We start from the raw sequence: 21358 nt of genomic DNA, 5'->3' as shown, positions 1-21358 counted from the left end.
TCTTTCCTTGTCCAGATATCGAATTTTATTATAAAAGATATCCGTAAAAATTAAAATTCAAAGAACAAGTATAATACGTGATTGATGTTTTGCTCTAATTTCTGCGAAATGCCCTTTTTTTAATAAGAGATTAGATATATAATACAAACACAGTTAGAGAAAGACACTAGAATTTGATAAGGTATCGCAAAGTATTGCCACTCAGATCTTAGTCTATTTCGTTTTTGTTCAAAAAGGCTTTGAGAAATATAAAAATATTTTTTCGCAATTAATATCGCTTAATATCGCTCGTTAAATCATCTACTTAATTTTCTAATGATTTGTTGAAAGAAACTGATATTTTTATTCAAGCGTTCAGTCATTATCTTAACTTAACAACCTTATATCACATAATCATCGTCGCGCGATAAAGCATATAACGGCTTAAGGCTAATGGTAACGTACACTTTGTTTTGCAATTTCAGTTGGCGATTACATCGTCATTTGGAAAAAGAATTTATAATACTGTCGTTTACACCAGAAGCTTCCCACTTTCCGCCGTCTCTTTAGGTTGAACGTTCTGTACGGGATTTCTCGAATATAAAACGACGGCGAAGCTCACCATAGCTATAGAAACGATGGTGTTCGTGCTAATAGGTATGCTAAATAGAATCCAGCATAGCATCGCTGTAAAAATCAGCTCCACCGCGCTAGCGAAGGTCTTCAATATGGAATTCAAGGTCTTCAGGAAGAAGCTCGTTATTATCCCGACGAGCGAATTGTTCAACATAATTAGGATTACTTTCGGCTGCAGAAACGTACCGATCTCGACATTGGTCAGCGTTTCGTCAACGCCGTTCGTGAATGCGCTTAACAGGACAATCGCCACAATGTTGCAGAAAATACTGTCGATGTACATAAATACGTTCTGTATAAAAATGTCGATGTCCGCGCCTTGTCGTTTCAGCAAATATTCGTTATACACCCCGGCTAAGCAGGAGCATGTTGTCTGTAAAGCAAGATGTTTTTCAAGATAACATATCGCGTCTCCATTCTCATATATCAGTGATAGGTGACTCACTTGTACAAGAATTAGAAGTAGAAAAATATCTACGTGGAATTCCGTGCCAAGGACGTGGGCGTCAAAGTGCTTTACCATGCAGCCGACTGTCAAGATCACTAGGGAAAACCACTGCGTCGCGGACAACTTTTTGCTAAATATGACCTAGAAGAAATCAGAATTCTTACATTATCTGTTCAACACGTCGTTGTTCTACTCTCCTACACTGAAAGCAACATTATTGATACCTGGAAAATGATTCCCGTAAGTACAACGCGGAGTTGCAGCAAGACGTAGTAAGTCGTGGGGTCGAATCTAGCCAGATTGACAAATGCTAGATTGTTGTACAGGCAATATAAAAGCGCAGGTATCATGTATAGCAGAAGCACTAAAAATTGACAGAAGTTTTCTTTAGTATCCTTTGGAAATCGATCGTGCTGGGCATTTATATAGTAAGTTCCTGGAATTCTTTATCTCTATTTTTAATCTCACCCTTTTTATTCTTCCTCGTCTCCTGGAGAAGCGTTAGGATGCTATTACTGCAAATTCAGAATTAATACTGATAAGATAAAAATCAAGCTAAGATGATGTCAGCTGTAAACAAACTACGAATTCTCGAGTTACTTACTCTTTGCAGTAGAGTGCTGTGGATATGACCAATTTCAGAACTTCTGTCATCAGCACAACTGCCACAATATTATATTCGTAGCGGCCGCTTCTCTGAGACCACGTCACGAGAATACCTGCAGGAGATTATTGAATTCCGATGTCAAATTTAACGGCAATTCACGTTTAATTAATAAAATCCCTGTTTTATTTTTCTCATTTGTTGCTTATAGCAAGCAAGATGAGAGGGTTGCTTACAAAACATGTGATCAACATACCTTGGTTTATGAAGAGAGCTATATAGGAGATGAAAATAACGGGACTCCACCTTCCCGGAAACAATTCGCCCCAGTTTATCCCTCCCATCCTTCGACTTTTCTTGGCCACTTCAGCTTGAACAATTTTGGGCCATCACGTTTGAGAGTCATTCCTTCTCCGGTTTTGTACGTATGCACGTCAACGCGCACCAGCAAAGGCCGGATACTGGCTGATACTACTACACATATCAACACATTCTGCGCATGTGTGCGTACGTTCCAATAACACACATATATACGCCACGCTTTCGCCAGCTGCGCGAATTCTACTATTTATATATTTATATTTATCTCAATCTCCAAAATGCCCTCATTATACTCATGGTCATTTATACTCCAAACGTAGAATTATATAAATAAATGTACGCATATCGTGTGTTTATTAACCTGTAGAACCAGTTATTTTTTTATCTACAAACTGGATTTTCCGTCGTTTACTATGTTGTGCATATTTAATCGCGTACTTTTGCTGTTGTCGCAAAATTGAAGAAAATCTATAATCTATAACGATGAAATTTTTTAACGATGTAATTCCAAAATAAAAAAAATTTTTTTAATAATAAAGAACCAGCACATCATTTTCTTAGATAATTTTTTTTCTTAATTTATTTTTAGTGGAATAGAGAAATAGAAAGGACATAGTAAATTACTGTATTTAAACATATATCTTACAAAGTATCGTACTTAGCGCTGAAAATGCTGATAATGGCGTATCAGTAATGATATGGTACCGGCTTCTAAGTTGACTAATATTATTTTTTAATCTATACAGGAAAAAAAATATATATGCATGTATACATATACATATACACGTATACAATCCCACAAATCCACATCTATTTTTCTATAAATTATACTAAATTATTTACAGCGTTGACATTAGCAATAAGAGTTTTGTCGTTGAATTAATTCGATAAAGGAATTTAATACAGTGTTTGAGTTACTTTGTTGTTAACTTTTTATTATATATATATTATTTCTGTAATATATTACATGGCCTTTTTGTTATATACACAATACACATCTATAAACATGTATTTGGGAGTTTTCGACAATTTCCATACGTTTAATCTCTTAAAAGTTGATTTTCTATTGCTGTCTATATGTGACTCATTTCCACCTTTCATCTCAAATTGTCTGTTCGGAAGCACATATATGAAAAGTTTTATCACATATACTCGCACGATGTGTATTATTGATAATTTAAAACCTATAATATATATGTTGCATACAATTGTCGGTGTTGATAATACTCAAATTGTTAACAACATATATGTACATTCTCCAGTTTTCTAGTAAATCTTTATATAATTTTTAGATGTTAAAAATTTTTTTTTTAGTTGATTTAACTAATTTATGTGTAAATGTAAACATATAAGTAAACGTAAAAAATCCGCATTCTCAAACAATAACATACAAGCTGTGCAGCTACAGGAAAACTCATTTATTAATTTATTAATAGAGCATATAATACCGAAATTCTCATAGATTATAAGAGGCAAGTAATATGCAATATTAACTACTACAACTTATCACAAATATAAATTAAAGAAGATACAGAGCTTCCCTGAAGTAAAACTTTGGGATTTTATTCACTTAAGAATTTCAGGGATACCTTACATACTTTCGTTTTAGTATTGATATTATAAAAAATATATATATCTTGTGTAAGCACAAGTTTTGCAAAGAAATAGGAAAAATATTATAATATTTATAATATTTTGTTACCGAAAAGATTTGATTGATAATTATAAGCTTGTTTTAAAAATTTCAAGTATTTTCTTCTAATGTAGAATAGCTAAAACTGGCTCTGAAAAATTCAGAAGAGTAGATATTGCGAAAGGTACTATTTGCCTGCAAATATTGCACCTAATATTCACTTATATAATTTGTATAAATAAGTTACTTCCTACGAAAACACATTTGCAATATGGCGATCTATAAAATGCAAATATTCGAGCATGTAGAAATATATTAAAATCACGTTAGGACCACGATGCCAATTAAAGTAGATAAATATTTTTGAATACTTATTCCTCCCATGCACGAACACAACCAAAGAAACAATCAACAATGTGCATTAGGCAGGCACATATGTATTAGTATCAACTTAGCTCTTTGCATTTTCCACTTTCTACAGAACCTTAATCTAATCAAATAGTCTTCGCTAACGTTAGCACTTCGAAAATTTTATGCAAATTGTCACGCAACAAAGATTCGGAGTAGAGGCCTTTAGATATTTCTATTAGAAATCTAATTTCTAAATTGTTTGGCTAACAATAATTATATATAAACGTGATTTACAAAGTTATGAACGCATTGGTTTTTAGGTCAGTCATACCGTCATGATATTGAAAAAAGTATAAATGACGTAAAGTTATCCGATTAATTAAACATAAGAAATTACATGGACATTTTCATAAAAATTAATCTGTTCGTAATACAATTATATGTAGTTCCCACAAAAATTAACAATATCGGAAATATTTTTACTCAATGTCTAAAGTTTATCGTTTTTGTTAATTATTCTGTTGTCCATATCCAGTGTATATCTCTATATTGATTCAAATGACTATATTTAATACAATAAAAAATGAACGAATAATTACCTCAATAAATAATCGTAAAAAAAATCAAATAACTGGTTTATACCGAAGATACATTTTTTAGGAAAAAAACTTATCATAAATTAAACTTTATAACATCTGTACATTAGCTGAAATTGCTTTATAAATAAAATACGTGTTCATAATATTAATCTGACGTTTTCAGTTGTCTCATGATCTGTTGCGTGATTAACTTGGTCGCTTCGCTCGCGTTTGGTATAAGAAATTTATCCATATCGGAAATAACCGTGTCATTATATTGTGTCGTACCGTATTTGAAAGTTATTAGATCGGCGTGCCGCTTTCTCGACGTTATTTTGACGATACTCGTTAAGGGACGTTTCACGATTACGTGTGCGGCGCCTTTTCGCTCCGGGATTTCTCGCAGTACTATAAGATGACTATCGGTAACCAATAGTTGACTGAAACAAAAAAACCGTGCACACATGATTATCTCTATGTATCGAAAGAAAATCCCTTTTTCTTATCTATTGCTCACCTATCACAGAGATCGCCATTAACTTTCACCTCTTGGCATTTAAAGGAATGTAATAACCTCGGATCCTTCATCCATTGTTGTATAGATACTACTTCGATAGGCTCTTCACTTTCATTATTAGTCATTGTCATATCTACGAGAGACAGGTCGTCAGATTAAATTAGTTTCCTCTACGATAAGCAATTCAAGATCACTTAAGGATAATCTGAAGAATGTAATTACCTATCTCTTGATCGTCGTCTATGCTAAACACAGGCGCGGTCTTTCTCTGACGTCTAATATAGTCCAAGTCTTTGCTATCTCTTTTTTCCATATTGCTATCGACATTTGCCGTAGGATTGACAATATAATCAAATAACTTTCCCTTTACTTCCTGACTCTTTAGTTTCATAGCTAATCCAATCTTGCCCAAGAGATCCGAATTGTTGTTTTTGACTTTAATTGGGCTTGCTTCGTTTGAATTTTCCTCTAACATATTAGCATTACACACTAGACAATGTTGCGACGTGTGATCAATGAGACTTGACACCACTTCGTCACCGAAATATTCATGAATGGCTGAAAACAAAATCATAATTATATATGAAGAGAACATAAATTTATCTTGGTCAAAGTATATCAAAAAATAAAGAATAAATACCCTGATATCCAGAGGTAACCATGCTCACGTATTGTGTATGTTTTTGTAAAAAGGACGCCACTACCATATGCGTGTAGCGATCTTCCTCTTGTCTACCACTTCCCAGAAAGCAAAGATGTTCTCCGCCAGCTTGCGAACCAACAGCTAATGCTTGACGCTGAGCTTGTAGTAAGCCTTGTACGGCTGTAGCAAACGCGGCAGGTTCTTGCAGCATCTAAAAAAAGATAGAAATATATTTGATTTTCTTTTATACCAAAATTTATAAAGTTACATACGTGATTTTAATAAATTTTAAACTGTTAACTTAATATAGATCTAAAAAAAATTTTTTTAAGTACTTTTGTGTAATTCAATAATTTACCAAGTTGCAATCGAGATGAAACGCCGTTGGTAAGTGGCCTGCGTTATACTGTTCGGCAGGTCTACAATCCACGAGAAAGAATCTAACAGACTCAACGGTGCCATTGGGTACGGATGGAGCTTCGATAGCATTCTCTACTAATTCTTGCGCCGATACAGGTAAACACAATGCGTGGGATATTAGCTTCTCATCAGAGCTTTCACCAAACATTACGGGATACAAGTCCTGTTTGAAAGACGTTGGGGTCTTCATTGCATAATACTGTGCCAAGGAACAGAAATCGGTTACATCTTCCGCTTCCAAAGCACAGGGCATTACTGCTATCGCGTCTATTATACTTTGTTTGTCCTCGTCTTTCATGCTCAAAATTTGCTCTCTACAAAGATAAGAATTACTTTAGATAATGTGAACAAATGTACAATACCTAAATATCAATTTAATCAATATTAACCTGGCATTTATAACCATGATAAGTGAGAGGAACAGCATGAAAAAGGGATCGGCCTGCATGAAGTATAGGTCCCACATTGTACAGACCGCTGGTAATGAACAGACACCGGCGAAGAGGGTATTCATCCATACTTTCGTATATTGATCGGGTGATATCCTTTTTGTGTCCAGGAAGGAGCACAGTTCCGGCTCATGATAGAGAAGCAGCAGTCTCAAGACCGAGCTATATGTTTCGCCTCTAAAAAAAATAGTTAAAGGTATCATGAAAAAAATATTTGTTATTAAATAACAAATGTTATATTAACACTAATAACAATATTTATTCAAGTATATAAGCAAAAAGATGTCTATTACATAGATTCTCTTCCTTACCTTGGAATATAAATATCTCTTATTGCCTCAAACAGATTATAAGTTGCAGCGCGCGGTAATTTTAAAGCTATTAAAGGACCTAATAGTTCTAGCCATCCATTTCCTCTTTCGTATCGTTTACACTTACTTTTACAATAAAATGTTAGTATGGACTCAAGATCGGAAACCACCGAGACTTTATCTTCGTCATCGTTTCCAAGTTTTGCTGCAATGTTTGATAAACAGCTGTTAATAAATATAAATGAAGCCTCCATAATATCCTTTCAACGTCAAACTCACCGACAAACTGTTGACAGTCGTCGCGAATTATATTTTGCTCAGGTAAATCGTAAACTTCGCTAAACTGGCTCAATTGATCACCTCGATCAGTAACGTAGAGGCAAGCCAGCCAGACGTCCGGTCTTAAACTTGTAGGGATGGGTTGGCCTTTACAAATGGCATATATATCAGACGCAGACGGTGCTTCCGTGTCGAGCAACGCCGCCTCCAGTTCCAACACCCTGAAACAACAAGGAATCAACTTGGAGCTAATGGAAATGACAAAAACTGCCATTTGAAAGTATGTAAATTGAGGATACGTAAGCACGACTATATAGCCATTTGAGTCTACGATTTACACGGATGTAGCGTATCAATTAGCATGTTAATTAGCAAAAGCTTTGAAACGACATTACGTAATTCGCGTTGCTCCGCTAACAAAAAACATCCTCTACTGCGCTCTGTCGCAGCTGCACGCGTGCAACGCTGCATTCTCTACGTTTCACGTGTAAGCTTCGCGCGCTGCGAACTGCGTCGCGGATCGACGGAAATCAGACGGACGCGAAGTTCGGCGTTCTCGTCGAGGAGACGCGTCGTCTCCCGACGGGGCGAGAAAGCCGCGCGATCTCGGCTCACCAGGTGTTCTCGTCCTCTTGTAAGGCCATCGCGGCGAACGTCCGACAGCGACGTCGTCCGGAGTGTCCGAGACGAGCGCGAGCAAACGGAGATAGTCCTGACCTGAGATTTACGTCCTTGAAAGCCGTCTACGAGCACGCGAAGCACGACTTCGGTCGCTCAGCATTCCTCGGGGATCTCGCGCGAACGGGGACTTTCATGTCAAACGACGACACTCTCTCAGTTCCGACGGGTTAGTGGCATGACAGCCGATAAAACGTAGCTGAACGGCCTGAACGTAGCTGCTGTTGACAGACCGCCCGCCATCTTTCCGGCGTGGTTCCGCGCACGCGCGGGATACGCGGCGCGAATCTCGAATCTCGACGCGTCGTTTTAATTCAAATTCTGCGGAATTGCCGACTGCAAAGTTTCCAGCTGTGTAACGTTCGTCATCGTTAATTAACTTTTTCCTCCTTCCATATATTAAACAAGATTAATTATTGAAAGATTAATTATTCTATCTACAAAATAATAAAATCTAGTACAGGGTATCGATCGATGAATATATCATAAATAATCGATTAATTAATCGAAGTCGGAGTGGCCGCGAGCCGCGACACTCGCCGAGGGGGCGCTGCCGCACGAGGAATCTTTCACGCGACTGCCGCGCATCGCGATACCCCGGCCGGAATATTCCGGATACTCGTCGGCGACGTCGGCATCGAGGACGGCGAGGACTGCCGAGGACGATCGAGAAGATCGCCCGCAACGCGAACAGGACCGGGACCGAGGAGTGGAGAGTGGACGCGTCCGCATGATCGTCGCCTGGACCGCGCGTTCCCTCGTGCTCTCGCAGCCTCGTGGTGTCCTACGTCGGTGAGAGAGAGAGTGAGAGATTCGTCGTCCTATCCAGGTCTCCTCGTCGCGATCCCGGTGGTGCTGGGTGTCACGTCGTGACCGTCCGCGGCTAACGATTCCCGGTCGTAGGAATGACCGCCTCGAGCGGCGTGGCCGGCAGCAGCCCGCTGCCGAAGTGGCAGCTCGCGCTCGTGGTCGGGGCGCCGGTCGCCCTTGGCCTCGGCTACATGTACTACAGGAACAGGCACAGCGGCAGCGGCAAGGTCGACGAGCCGGAACGCGACAGGTTCAGGAGCGGCGCGGCCAAGGAGAACGGCGCGCCCGCCGACAAGCAGATCTCCATCGACGGCGATTGCCTACCCAAAGTGCCTTCACCCGCGGCCGAGCCGGAGGTTAAGACCGCCTGCCTTATCTGGGAACGTCCGATAGATCGCGAAAATCCATTTATCCGAAAGAAAATTAAGAAAGAGGGTATCTTATGCTATATCAATGTCACGTTTGTCGATGTCTCTTAATTTCTAAGAAACGTCATGAGTGATAAATTCGTTTACTTCCCCTGTATCGTTGGTAGTCGTAATTATACCATTGATGTGTTGAAATGCTGTTATCAGGAGCGATAATTTTAAGTAAATAATACTGCCAGCAAATGCTGCTAAACTTTGTGATAATAAGATTGTGATTGTAAGATACGTAGTTTGTGCAGGTGATAAGTGGACTTTTCTGGTCGATCAAGGCTTTCTTAGTATATATTTGTTTATCTCTTAGAACTTAAATGAAATAATTCGTAATACCTTTCATGTGGTGGCATTATATACTTCTAGAATATTCTAGATTATATAGATAATATCATAGATTGAAGAAGACAGTACTTTCATGACTGACCTGAGCAAATTCTTTTGTTCTAGACTCCTTTACAAAAGGCGCAGAAGTATAAGAATGAAGGAAATGTACATTTCAAAACGGGAAAATATGACGAGGCTATTGCTCGATATAATAAAGCAATCGACGTTTGTCCAAAAGAAAACGTGGAGGATCTCGCGACTTTTTATCAAAATAGAGCGGCTGCGTATGAGCAATTGGTAATAAAATTGATTATACTAATGATAAGCCATGAAAATATGATTTTAATCGATTGTCTAAGTTGTTGCGATATATAAGTTTTTTTACACAATTGTAATTGCAACTTACAGAAAAAATATAGTGCTGTAAAAGCAGACTGTACAAAAGCGTTAGAATTAAATCCAAGATATGCAAAAGCTTTGCTACGTCGGGCGCGTGCTTTAGAGCAGATAGGAGACTTGGAAGCTGCCTTGGAAGACGTGACTACCGCATGTATTTACGAAGGCTTTTCTAATCAGACTTCCCTTTCATTGGCAGATAAGGTCTTGGAAAAACTTGGTGAGTTACAACGTACACAAAAGCACTTGATATTAAATAAAATACTACTACCATTATTATCTACAAAATTATATGTGATTGATGACTGGGATAGCTCAAAACCCTTATGAAAATGGGTATAGTTTTTTAGTAACTTAAGTAAAATTGAGTAAAAATTATTTTCAGGGAAACAACACGCCCAGGAAAATTTGGCAAACAAAAAGTTTATAATGCCAAGCAAGCATTTCATCAAAACTTACATTATGTCTTTTCCCAAGGATCCAGTGTTTTCTAGACTTCAGCATCCGGAAAATATTCCAGAGTAAGTATCGGCAGAAGAGACAGTTTCTGATAATTTTGATGTTTACTTTTTAATGTAATGTTCGTGATTTGATTATCAGATTTTTCAAAAAACCATTACAAGCGTTGAAAGACACGGAATACGATGACATAATACCGCTGTGCACGGAAATCATTAAAAACCCCGAATTTGACACGTTACCTTCATCTAAACTAGAGGTGCTATTATTACGAGCTACGTTTCACTTACTTTTGGGCGAACACGATGCTGCAATCCAAGATTTTGAAACGATATTGAGCAGCGAAGATGCGTCCGATGACGTGAAGATAAACGCCCTGATAAAGAGAGCGACATTATACATGCAACTCGATAATCCCGAAATGACTTTTAAAGACTTTGATTTAGCCATTAGTATGAATTCAACTTGTAGCGATATCTATCATCATAGAGGACAGGTATGCGTCTTTGGGTACATTTTTCTTGCACGCGTATAAGTGCACATATAAAATAATGTAATAATACGATAATGATGCTTCTTTTATCAATTTAGGTAAATTTACTCATGAACAGAATAGACGAAGCTAAGCTCGATTTTGAAATGGTCGTTGAATACAATCCAAACTTTGGCATAGCATATGTGCAAAAATGTTACACGGATTATCGTTTTGCGATGTTCAATAGAGATGTAGGATTAGCCGAATCGGCTGTGAGAGACTTTGAGAGAGCTTTCGAGAAGTACCCAGATCCTCCTGAATGTATATACTGTTATATATTGTATGCTCAGGTACGTAATTGTAATTTCTTAAAAAAAAATAAGCGATAAATTATTACTGCTGTACACATTTTGACTTATTGGTGAAATTTTCAATAATCATTGTAGATGATGTCCGAAACTCAACAATACCAGAAGGCTGATACTTATTTTGCTAAAGCAATAGAGAAAGATCCGGAGAACGCAACTGTCTATGTGCACAGAGGTTTACTGCAATTGCAATGGAATGGTAATGTTGATAAAGCTGTGGAATACATTTACAAAGCGATAGAATTGGACGAGAAATGCGAGCTTGCATATGAATCACTAGCAAGTATCGAAGTACAAAGGTATGTTTCCAACGTAATTGTTCACAATGATTATTGCATGTATGTTGGAATTATTTAAGTGATCCAGTTGCGATCACATACGTGACTGAAAAATCCGAAGATATTCTAATAAAAATATATTCTAAATTCATTTTTTTTTCTTTCACAGAGGAAATATAGAGGAAGCAATAATATTATTTGACAGGGCTTTGGTATTATGTCGTACATTCATGGAACTGACACACATATACAGCTTGAGAGACGCTGCGAAAACACAACTTAATATAAAGAATCGATTAGGTATGGACGTCATTCGGTCGTCCTCTCGATTCATCCCGAATTCCATGTTCTAAATTATTAAGAAATTAAAAATAAAAGACCACTGTTACTAAACTACAAGAATCAAATTTTATGTTACTACATCAATCATCACAATATCATACAGGGTACCTCAAAAACTGAAATATGCAAATAGTTTTGCATTATTATACCGCATTATTTTTTATATATACATATATATATAACTACTTTTAGTTCTAACATTTGATCTGACTTACACAAAGAAGTTAGTGATACAATGTACTAGTTATAGATCATCAAAGCTTTAAAGTATTTGTTAGCATGATAAACAGTTATTTAGAATTGCTCAAATTTTATTTTGTAAGATTTTGTGCTTGTGCAGACATTAAAATTGGTTGTGTATTATTTGAGTAATTTTATAATTATAATCACAAATTTTTTAATTCCTAAAGAATGAAGTATATTTATGTATCTTTGCTTAGAATACTTTACATGTTAAAAATAGCCTATTATTGAAAATTCATACGAAATCTTTTTATGCGATTATTTTTAATAAAGTTATATACATATATAAAGTTTGTATAATAGAGAGAAACTTATACAGAAGTTATTTTATGGTTATTCCTTATTTTATCATATGTGCGGAAAATAATGTATTGATAAAATAAATGTTTGTAATATATACTTTTGTATTTAAAACCATGAAAATTTGAGGATCCTTAAAATTTATGGCACAATCTTGGTATTCTATGAAAGGGAAATAGGAAATTAGGAAAGATGTAAGAAATAGTATGATCACTGATAATAATTGCGATAAACTCGAGATTTTTACAATTTTAATATATTTTTATTCTTGCATTCAAATATTATTTTAATTTATTTATTTAAACATCGTAAAATATGGAAGCCAAAGGATATCTGATAACAAATGCCATCATGCTGCTGACAATCTAAAAAAAGATATTAATTTTATATATTTTTAATTAAATACATTTATTTTTTTTTTAATTACCTGAATTATCAGTAAAATTGAAGTTAGCGTTGGTTCTTTCAATGGACCAGCATTGATCAGTATAAAATTAATCAAAGTTAAATTATTGCAGGTCACAATACCTCCCTTGTCTTCTTGCCATTTTATCAATTTAAATGTTTTAAATATATACATTAACAGCCTTCCTAGTAAAGTAAAATATAATTCTAAACAACACAAACGGTCTTTTCCTTATATAAGATAAATTATGCTATAATACCTAGTACATTAAGTTCCGATTTGTGAAATACAGTTACACTAGGCTCCAATTTATCCATCTTTTCATTATACCTGCGTATAAAATGTACATATACGCTATGAGTAGATCTTTCTATGGAATGGAATTTTCTGACGGAATATCGTCTTTCATGTTCAGAACTTACTTTGGTAATCTGTGTCTAGGACACGGTACAAGATGAAATAACTGTGGCACGCTATACAGGAAATTGATTATCTGCGGGATGAAAAACAATAGGGTCGTCTTGCTGAAGTGGCCTATGATACCGACGACAGCGAAAGTCATTCCCGATAGATAGCAAAACGTGTCACCCACGAAAACCTGCGATGGATACCTTGAACAAAGCACCATTATTCCTTTACCTCAACGTGACCTCGAAACATCTAATAATCGTAAATTCATGTATATTACAAATTAAATATATACATATATTATAAAATATATTAATAAATTATAAATTATAAATATATAGAGATTCACATATATATATTGACGCGAATACAAACTACAGAGGGGATCATTATGCCATTTACCCCCCTCCCCCCAGTCTGTATTATATCTCTTTTGCAGCAGCGTGCTTTATCTTATTATGCATATTTTTTCCCATGCAAATACGGGAAGTCGTAAACATGTGTGAAACACGTGCGGGGCATCGCCCCGATGAGAAATCGAGCGCCATTGCTTAGCAACTGTGAGCGAGGACCAGGTGGCCACCATGATGACTACAAACGCGCGGGCTTCTGGCTGCGATTTGTGAAGAGAGAGCCGCCGCCGCTTTTCCTCGAGCCTGACTAGCTAATTCTCGAATTAATGATCTAGTTTCTGACTCATGGGCGGGTCCGTTTCGCCCGCAGGACGGATTACTCATGCATGGCAACGCGGGGCGGAAGGGTGGCACGTAGATACGGTTCGACGAGACGCGAGACGCCGCCGTAAGACGCGTGCGCTTTGCGGATAGTCGCGATCGGCGAGAGTGTGTTCGTCGACGAGCACAACGGGCGGGATCGCCGGCTGCTGCGGCGCTCGGGCGTGGTTTTTCACGTCGTCGCGGTACGCGCCGTTGCCCGGCCAGGAGGGGAGAGACAGAAGGTGCACCTGGAGCGGCTGGAGCTCGGGGGGCGCCTTTCCCCCCATTTCCCCCCGCAACAGCCAGTCAGCCTGAGTCAGGCAGCGACTATCGACGGGACTAGAGGTATGCGCGGTGTCGCGCGTTGCCGGTCGCCGATTGTCCTGTAGTCGCCGTGGGATCTGACAAAGCCTTAAAATCGGCGTGTCCGGCGATCAACGGGCACCGCAAATTAAATGGCACGTCCCGCCGCGGTGACATCACCGTACGAGCATCACGGGGTCCTGGTGAGATCATCGTCGAAGGCGTCGTCGTCGTCGTCGTCGAGCCGCATTGTGAGCGACGCTTTATTACGTAATATTGTTGTGGGCACTGGGCAATGACATGCGTGCGGGGCGGAGGCTGCCGGGGCGTTTAACGAGGCGCGGAATCCAATTGGCGGGCGATAAATATTCTCTGCACTACGGCGGATCGGCGACCGGCCGTTTACCTCGCACGACTGAAAAGAATATCGTGCGAATAATGAATATCTAAAAGATATGCGGGGAAATATGAGAAACGTCGTCGCGTCGAGAAATGGGGTCAACGCATTTCTCATGTTAAAGCCCACTTGAGACGATCTATAATCCCTGACGGTTTTCAAGATAATTTCTCCTTTGACGTGCGTATATGCATATAGTTCAATATATATACGCGTATGTACTCCGATTCTTTTAAAGTTATAAATAGAATTCCATCCTGTATTCTAAGACGAGTTACATATCATCTGGTTTTAGTGGGCTTTAAATAGAGATGCACGGTATAGAGAATGCTATGGATCCTTTAAAGAAGGTCGAAAACTGATAAAATGTAAATTTAAGTTACTGATTTTGTTCTCGATGATGTTCGTGGGACTATAATCTCAACGAAGATGTCTCAGACAGCTAGCAAGATTTCTCTTCGGGAACATAAGATGAGAAATTGAACTGTCACAGCGCAGGGATCGGTGCCATGCAGGTCCGTCTAGATGGGAAGCTGGCGTTGCTGTACACTCTATTGGTCTTGCAAGTTCTGATTGTTATGATCTATGTCGCCACAACTCCGCCGGCCGAGCTAGCTGCGTCAACGACTCGCGCATCCGTCAGTTTCGTCAAGTTTGAAGCATCACAGGTGCTGCGAATTTGTGATTGACGATGTAAAACGTTAACGATTAATTTACTCGAGATACTCTAAAACTAATTATTTTCTTTCGTCAATAGGAACTACACGTAAACCAGGGCAATCGTAAAAAGTCACCAATTTACCAGACAATCAATGGAGAGGTAGCGTTAAAGGATGTCAAGACATTTAGACTGTTCGAAGTATACAATCGTACCGTATGCTGGAAATATGGAGTGGACCAGCGTAAGACCAAGAGCAATGAGCATTTGGAAAGATGTATCTGCAATCAAGGATGGCACGGCTTGGATTGCGGACAACCGGAAGTCGTATGGAGGGCAATCATGGCATCGAAACAGAACGTTAGCCTAAAACGTCGCAAGACCACCAGACACATTATTCACATCTTTTTTCTAAGCGACTACAACTCGGCGATCGCCGAGGTGATAGTGGAGGAACTCTATAACGTGGTGGACCTTTTTGTAATATGTGATTTCAACAACGCGGAGGATAATTTCCGGCACAAACTGTCCAAGGGACTGTTGCAGCGGGAGCAAAAGAAGATTCTATACATCAACGTGGCAACCAAGTCCCGCAAACCATCCAGGATAGTATCAAAATACGTTTGGGATAAAATCAGGACCGTGGTGCAGAATTTAAGGGACGACGATATCTACGTGACGACGGAGCCGGAACAGATATTAAACTCCAGGGCATTAATGTTCCTCAAGGTGTACGACGGTTGGCCTCAGCCCATCGGATTTAGATTAAGATGGTCGATATACGGCTTCTTCTGGCAGCATCCGCTCAAGACAACGATCACGCTCGGCGCGTACACCGTCGGTTTAATGCGCAACGCCTATCAATCCAACTCGCTTGTATTGCGGCAACAGTTGGATGGAGACACCAGCGAGAGAGATATTTTAGGATTAGTCATAGGAGATTTGAACCACTACGGCGGGTGGTACTGCAATCTGTGCCAGGCGCCCGCGAATATTATTATCGGTCTTCGCAATAAAGTTCAGTCTAAGGAGATTTATATCGAGAAGACTATCGACGTGCCCTTCGTCGAGGACCTAATAGGTAGCGGACTGTGGTTGGACGGCAAAACTGGTCTTCTGAGAGTCTCTAAGTCCAGGGATTCCTATTTCGCGCCAGAAACGATTCTCAATAACACGTGGAAGTACGACTGGCTGGTAGACAATTTTTACGCTAAACTAGATTACTACTGACGTACTGGTCGCACCCGACTGTGATATTAACTCATACTCAATACTCAATGTACACTAATGTAATATTATACTGAATTTATACACTAAAATATTACGTTGACGAAATATAAATGTTAAATGGTTTATACATATAAATTTCCACGCTTGGAAATTCAAAACTCCCTTATAAAAAAAAAAAAAAAAAGATCCCTTCCACATAATACGTTACATATTATCACAAACCAAATAATCATTATTATAGGTGGTATTTTACAAATTAGAAATTATTCATAAGAACAGTTTTTTTTAGTACAACTTACCAATTAAATTTGAATAATGCGAGGGAAGTTGTTATATAAGGCAGCATAAAGTATATTGAAAACTGGTGCGCCTTCCATTGACTGCCAAATAGCTCGACAACATTGAAGACGAGAATGCTTGTGGCGATGACTAAACTTTGTCCGACCTCCAAACCGTTTATCCCGGCTAATATGTTTATAGCGTTTGTGCAAAACACCGCCAACATTCCCATATATACGTAGTAAAAAATCCACAAGTCCAGCGAGAAACCAAGCCACGATCTCAACGGTTTTGGTACGATGATTATCGTGGAGTTAAAGTTAACATAGTAAACCATCAGTAATGGCAAAGATGCTACGGTGGGCAGAAGTAGTTTATGCCGCCAACGAAGATCCAAAACGTCGTCGGCAAATCCCAGGAGTAGCATGCAACATATGGACAGTAACGCAGCCAGAAATTCAACAAACTGTAATAGAAAACGCGCGTTCTACATTGCTTATAAATCTATGCACACATTTTAAAATCAGATATAACACAATATAGAATATATAATATATTGTAATACAATTATATCTTGTATTCTTAGATTAGGCGTAGCCATTTCTAAAGTTATTCAAAGCCAATCTCAACTTAATCTTCTAAAACCAGAATCGGAGAGAAGAAATTACGCTTAGCTCCTGACTGACACTCGTCGCCGTACCTTGTCATGTGGGAAGTTTACGTTGCTAAATATACAATCTGTAAACGGCACGGGAATGAAGATGAACATTGTTACGAGAAACACGCATCCGGTGACAACGCCTATCGCCTCTGGTCTGCAAGAATAAACCCAGTCGGGTGCCGAGCATCTCGTGGTGTAACGATCGACAGATAAACATATGAATACAACGAGCGTGTTTCGTACAAAACGAGCCTCTTGGAAAACAGACCGGATCAACTCCGTGAGAGAGAAAGCCGAGAAAAACTCAAGTTGCAGTCATGTGCAACCGATACTAAAGTTTCGAAATGTATTTAAGTATAAAACGTGGAGTCGATCAGCTCGGTTTCTGGGAGGCTCGAGCAGCGTTGGATTCCGATATCCTACGTCCCACTCACACTTTCCCACTGCTCCTCTTGCTCATGTCGACGCCGTAGAGGTTAGCCTTGACGAACATGGGTTTTATCCTCGGGATCAGGCGAACGGTCAAGCCGTACGCGCACACAGACATCACCGCGTTGACGCATATCGGCAGCAACAACTTCCACGTCTCGTTCTCGTTCATCGTCGTGCGGTGCGCGTATTCCGCGTTCCGCGCGCTAAATACCGATTTCACTTCTCGCGCACCTGCGACGGATCAGCGACGCGCTCAAGGGCGATAAGCAACCGCGATAAACGGAGAGGCCGATCCTCCTGCTTCGTGTTGATCTTGAACGCGTTTTCTTACATCGACACTGAGACCGTGCATCATTCTCGCACTGATTACACGCACACCGCATATTTACTTCCTGGGCGCCGCCATATGCGCCGTATCGCAATGTCTCGAAGATCGATCGAGGACGACGAGATCGATCAGGAGACTCGGAGCTCGGAGCTCGGGCTCGGAGCCGGAAATCGAAGACTGAAACACTGAAGCCACTGAAGAGAAAGATCTGAGAGAGGATTTCAGGATTTAGCGATAATAAATAATAATGAATATTATCAAACTGAAATTTAATGTAGCTATAAAAAGATTCTTTTAATAAAAACTTTGATCCCTTTCCCTCTGAACTTTGAAGTTCATCTCCTTTTTTATTGTAATTATTTTCTCGCGTCTAATTATTTCATCGATACTCCGCAGTAGAACCTCTTATACAAGGATTTTCATTTTTTGTTATCTGTTTTAATTTATAATACCACTATAATATTTAATATTCGATCATTATTTAAAATTAATTTTATAGAATAATAATTATATTAATTATTTAATGTTTCTAAATAGTATGCTTTTACATATGTCTGTCGACTTTTTGTCATGTCGTAAACGCGAAAAAATACAAAATACTCGAGTCGACTAGAGAGCAGAGACCAGGAGCACTCGAGCGCTGTTCAGAGTGTTCAGCTGCAGTACCGCTACGCGCAGCGTCATCGTGGACTTGGGTACTCGTGTCTCGTCGCATAACCCTCAAACTTGAATCCTCCTCGTCCGCAACATGCACCGTTTTTGACAGCCAGTCAGCCAGATCGCAAAGTGCGTGACGATTTAATCGTGAGACCTGACGTCTCAACCACGTCGCACGCCTGACGCGCCCCGAGCCTCCGGATTCGGTGAGCAAGGGATTCGCCTCTCGTCAGAGGAGATTCACACGTGACAGCTCGATAATCGGGTTTTGTTTTTCAGTCGATGGACTGCGAGAAACAAAAGGACGAGGTCACCGCGTTGGAAAGCATCTACACTGAAGAGGAATTCTCGTATCATGAGGAGAACGGCCGGTTCGAATGCACCTTCAAGATATTTGTGAGTCTACCGGCGAAATGTCACTTGTCGTACAAGGATCTGAGGCACGAGGAGGACCTGGCGCAGGACGTACAGATATCGTATCTCCCACCCTTGACGCTGCACGTCACGCTGCCGGAGGATTATCCATCCAAGTCGGCCCCTACGTTTATGTTATGCTCCTCTTGGTTATACCCGGTTGTACTGTCTAAGTTATGCAGAAAGCTCGACTCGTTGTGGGAGAGCAGCAAGCAGGAAATCTTGTTCACGTGGGTGGAGTTCCTCCAGGATAAAACGCTTAGCTTCTTAAAGATAAAAGACCGTCTGGATATGGACTGCATGTACACGTCTTACAAGAGAACGGTAGAGAAGCTGCAAGGCTCGCAGACGAACAAGGAAGCGAGCGAGCCTAACAGGCAGAGTAACAGCGAAGCCAACCGAGAGAGCATGTCGAAGAAAACCAGTGTCATTGACAAAAGGGCCATTCTAGACTGTCCGATCGGCAGTAACCCCATCCAAGTGTTGATCGACTACAATGAGAAACGAAAGCAGATTGAATTCAAAAAAAATTTTTACACCTGCAACATCTGCTTCACCGACAAGTCAGGGGAGCATTGCACGCAGTTCCTGCCTTGTGCTCACACCTTCTGTAAAGATTGCGTCAGGGGTTATTTTGAAGTCAAGATCAAAGAGGGAAATGTACAGAATATTTTTTGTCCCGAAGAAAAATGCAAGTTTGAGGCTACGCCTGGTCAGGTAACTATTTCGCGCTGTATTACATAAATTTTATTGAGTATGCATTGCCGATTACATAATGCATTTATGACCATTGGCTTTGTTGCAGGTAAAAGATTTGGTAAGTTCGGAGTTGTTCTCAAAGTATGATTCCTTATTGTTAAGTACTACGTTAGATACTATGATGGATATAGTTTACTGTCCAAGAAGACATTGTCAATATCCAGTCACTCGTGATCCTGATGATAATATGGCAAGGTGTCCCGTTTGTCAGTACGCATTCTGTATTCGTTGCAAGATGGTTTATCATGGGATAGAATCCTGTAAAATTAGTTCAGGTACGCGCCTAAATCTCATTGACAATTTGCATTTTGCACAACAAGCTATTCGCTCTTGTACCATTTAGTTGTTAACAAAAAATTCATTCAAATTTTTATTATATTTTATGTAACGTACTAATATACGTCGTGCGTTGGTTTCATTAATAGCTGAGAAACAACGATTATTGAAAGAATATCAATCAGCCAGCAACGAAAAGAAAGCCGAAATGGAAAAGCACTACGGCAAGAAACAGCTTCAAACGTTGATAGAGAATGTAATGTCTGAAAATTGGATTAATGATAACAGTCACAATTGCCCGCACTGCAAAACTGCAATCGAGGTACAAAGTCAAACTTTTCTTCACAGATAAGATTACGCTTGTTGTCGAGTAAATTAACGCATATTTCGGCGACGTGTTTCAGAAATCTGACGGTTGTAACAAGATGACGTGTTCGCACTGCGGCACGTATTTCTGTTGGCTGTGCGGCACACGGCTGAATCCCGAGGCGCCTTACTTACACTTTCGAAATCCAGAATCCAATTGTTTCAACATGTTGTATCGCGGTGCGATACCTGACGAACTGGACGACGACGACGATTTCGATTTTCCTGCCGAATACCTGGATTATTATTCAGAGGATGAAGAATACGCCCATGATGAAGATTTTGTCTTGGAATACGATGATTGAATCAATGTTGCTAAATTACGGATCATGAATAGATGATTGAATCATTTTGGAAAAATTACAGATCATAAATAGATGATGAAATCATGTTGGAAAAATTACAGATCATGAATAGATGATGGAATCATGTTGGAAAATTACAATCATGAATAGATGATTGCATCAATGCTAAAATTATACATTTGATTTTTAAATTTACATAATATATATTATTGGATGATTTTTTATAAACAGTTGATCGTGGATAAATCTAATTAGATAATTTATCTTTTTACAGAATGTATTGTAGTTAAATTTAAATTAAATTAAATTTGAAGGATCATGTGAATGTTTTTTACGGATGTATATAGGTCTGATCACAAATTGCTATTGTAAAACGAATTACTGCAAAATATACACGTTATTTTTTCAATAGTATCATAATCATCTCACTATTTCCTACTTACATAAAAATCTCTTATGAAAAATATATGCACGTTTTGAAGTGAAAAAAATACATACT

General features: G+C 39.0%; 6 protein-coding genes across 10 annotated transcripts; 3 read left to right on the top strand and 3 right to left on the bottom strand.

Annotated features, from left to right (window-relative positions):
• Positions 1–206: 206 nt before the first annotated feature.
• On the bottom strand, positions 207–2205 carry LOC112461520 (UDP-galactose transporter senju). Its single transcript, XM_025026783.1, has 6 exons — positions 1924–2205; positions 1668–1782; positions 1532–1578; positions 1288–1427; positions 1061–1204; positions 207–988 (listed from the first exon to the last, which is right to left on the bottom strand). The coding sequence occupies exons 1-6, from the start codon at positions 2009–2011 to the stop codon at positions 512–514; spliced, it is 1011 nt and encodes a 336-aa protein (XP_024882551.1). The 5' UTR covers positions 2012–2205; the 3' UTR covers positions 207–511.
• Positions 2206–4414: 2209 nt separating this feature from the next.
• LOC112461606 (TBC1 domain family member 23) lies at positions 4415–7813 on the bottom strand. The gene is made up of 9 exons (XM_025026927.1): positions 7785–7813; positions 7170–7390; positions 6891–7095; positions 6520–6756; positions 6069–6444; positions 5708–5921; positions 5290–5625; positions 5068–5200; positions 4415–4990 (listed from the first exon to the last, which is right to left on the bottom strand). The coding sequence occupies exons 1-9, from the start codon at positions 7811–7813 to the stop codon at positions 4717–4719; spliced, it is 2025 nt and encodes a 674-aa protein (XP_024882695.1). The 3' UTR covers positions 4415–4716.
• Positions 7814–7816: 3 nt separating this feature from the next.
• On the top strand, positions 7817–11772 carry LOC112461607 (mitochondrial import receptor subunit TOM70). The gene is made up of 8 exons (XM_025026929.1): positions 7817–9013; positions 9527–9700; positions 9812–10019; positions 10185–10320; positions 10400–10754; positions 10850–11083; positions 11180–11400; positions 11549–11772. Exons 1-8 carry the CDS (start codon positions 8753–8755, stop codon positions 11730–11732), a joined length of 1773 nt encoding a protein of 590 aa, XP_024882697.1. The 5' UTR covers positions 7817–8752; the 3' UTR covers positions 11733–11772.
• A 735-nt stretch (positions 11773–12507) lies between these two features.
• Positions 12508–18201, bottom strand: LOC112461609 (UDP-N-acetylglucosamine--dolichyl-phosphate N-acetylglucosaminephosphotransferase). Of its 2 annotated transcripts, none has more exons than XM_025026934.1 (7): positions 17757–18201; positions 17362–17476; positions 16682–17127; positions 13093–13281; positions 12930–13000; positions 12692–12876; positions 12508–12629 (listed from the first exon to the last, which is right to left on the bottom strand). In XM_025026934.1, the coding sequence occupies exons 1-7, from the start codon at positions 17921–17923 to the stop codon at positions 12564–12566; spliced, it is 1239 nt and encodes a 412-aa protein (XP_024882702.1). In that variant the 5' UTR covers positions 17924–18201; the 3' UTR covers positions 12508–12563. The 2 variants fall into 2 exon arrangements, with proteins under 2 accessions (XP_024882702.1, XP_024882703.1); XM_025026935.1 differs by having other exon boundaries at positions 12511–12629; positions 12692–12855; positions 17757–18199.
• LOC112461608 (beta-1,4-mannosyl-glycoprotein 4-beta-N-acetylglucosaminyltransferase) lies at positions 13440–16517 on the top strand. Of its 4 annotated transcripts, none has more exons than XM_025026932.1 (3): positions 13440–14139; positions 14924–15162; positions 15252–16517. In XM_025026932.1, the coding sequence occupies exons 2-3, from the start codon at positions 15004–15006 to the stop codon at positions 16380–16382; spliced, it is 1290 nt and encodes a 429-aa protein (XP_024882700.1). In that variant the 5' UTR covers positions 13440–14139; positions 14924–15003; the 3' UTR covers positions 16383–16517. The 4 variants fall into 4 exon arrangements, with proteins under 4 accessions (XP_024882700.1, XP_024882701.1, XP_024882699.1 ...); XM_025026933.1 differs by having other exon boundaries at positions 13440–14348; positions 14988–15162; XM_025026931.1 differs by having other exon boundaries at positions 13440–14348.
• A 448-nt stretch (positions 18202–18649) lies between the features above and the next one.
• Positions 18650–21096, top strand: LOC112461537 (E3 ubiquitin-protein ligase RNF14-like). Its single transcript, XM_025026813.1, has 5 exons — positions 18650–18945; positions 19019–19870; positions 19959–20187; positions 20338–20510; positions 20593–21096. The coding sequence occupies exons 2-5, from the start codon at positions 19022–19024 to the stop codon at positions 20857–20859; spliced, it is 1518 nt and encodes a 505-aa protein (XP_024882581.1). The 5' UTR covers positions 18650–18945; positions 19019–19021; the 3' UTR covers positions 20860–21096.
• The last annotated feature ends 262 nt before the right edge of the window (positions 21097–21358 follow it).

The sequence above is a fragment of the Temnothorax curvispinosus genome, unplaced genomic scaffold (assembly GCF_003070985.1).
Source record: "Temnothorax curvispinosus isolate PA1 unplaced genomic scaffold, ASM307098v1 QBEX01011515.1, whole genome shotgun sequence".
Lineage (NCBI taxonomy): Eukaryota > Metazoa > Arthropoda > Insecta > Hymenoptera > Formicidae > Temnothorax > Temnothorax curvispinosus.
The sequence above is the reverse complement of the archived record's forward strand: the minus strand, read 5'-3'. Positions and strand labels throughout refer to the sequence as shown.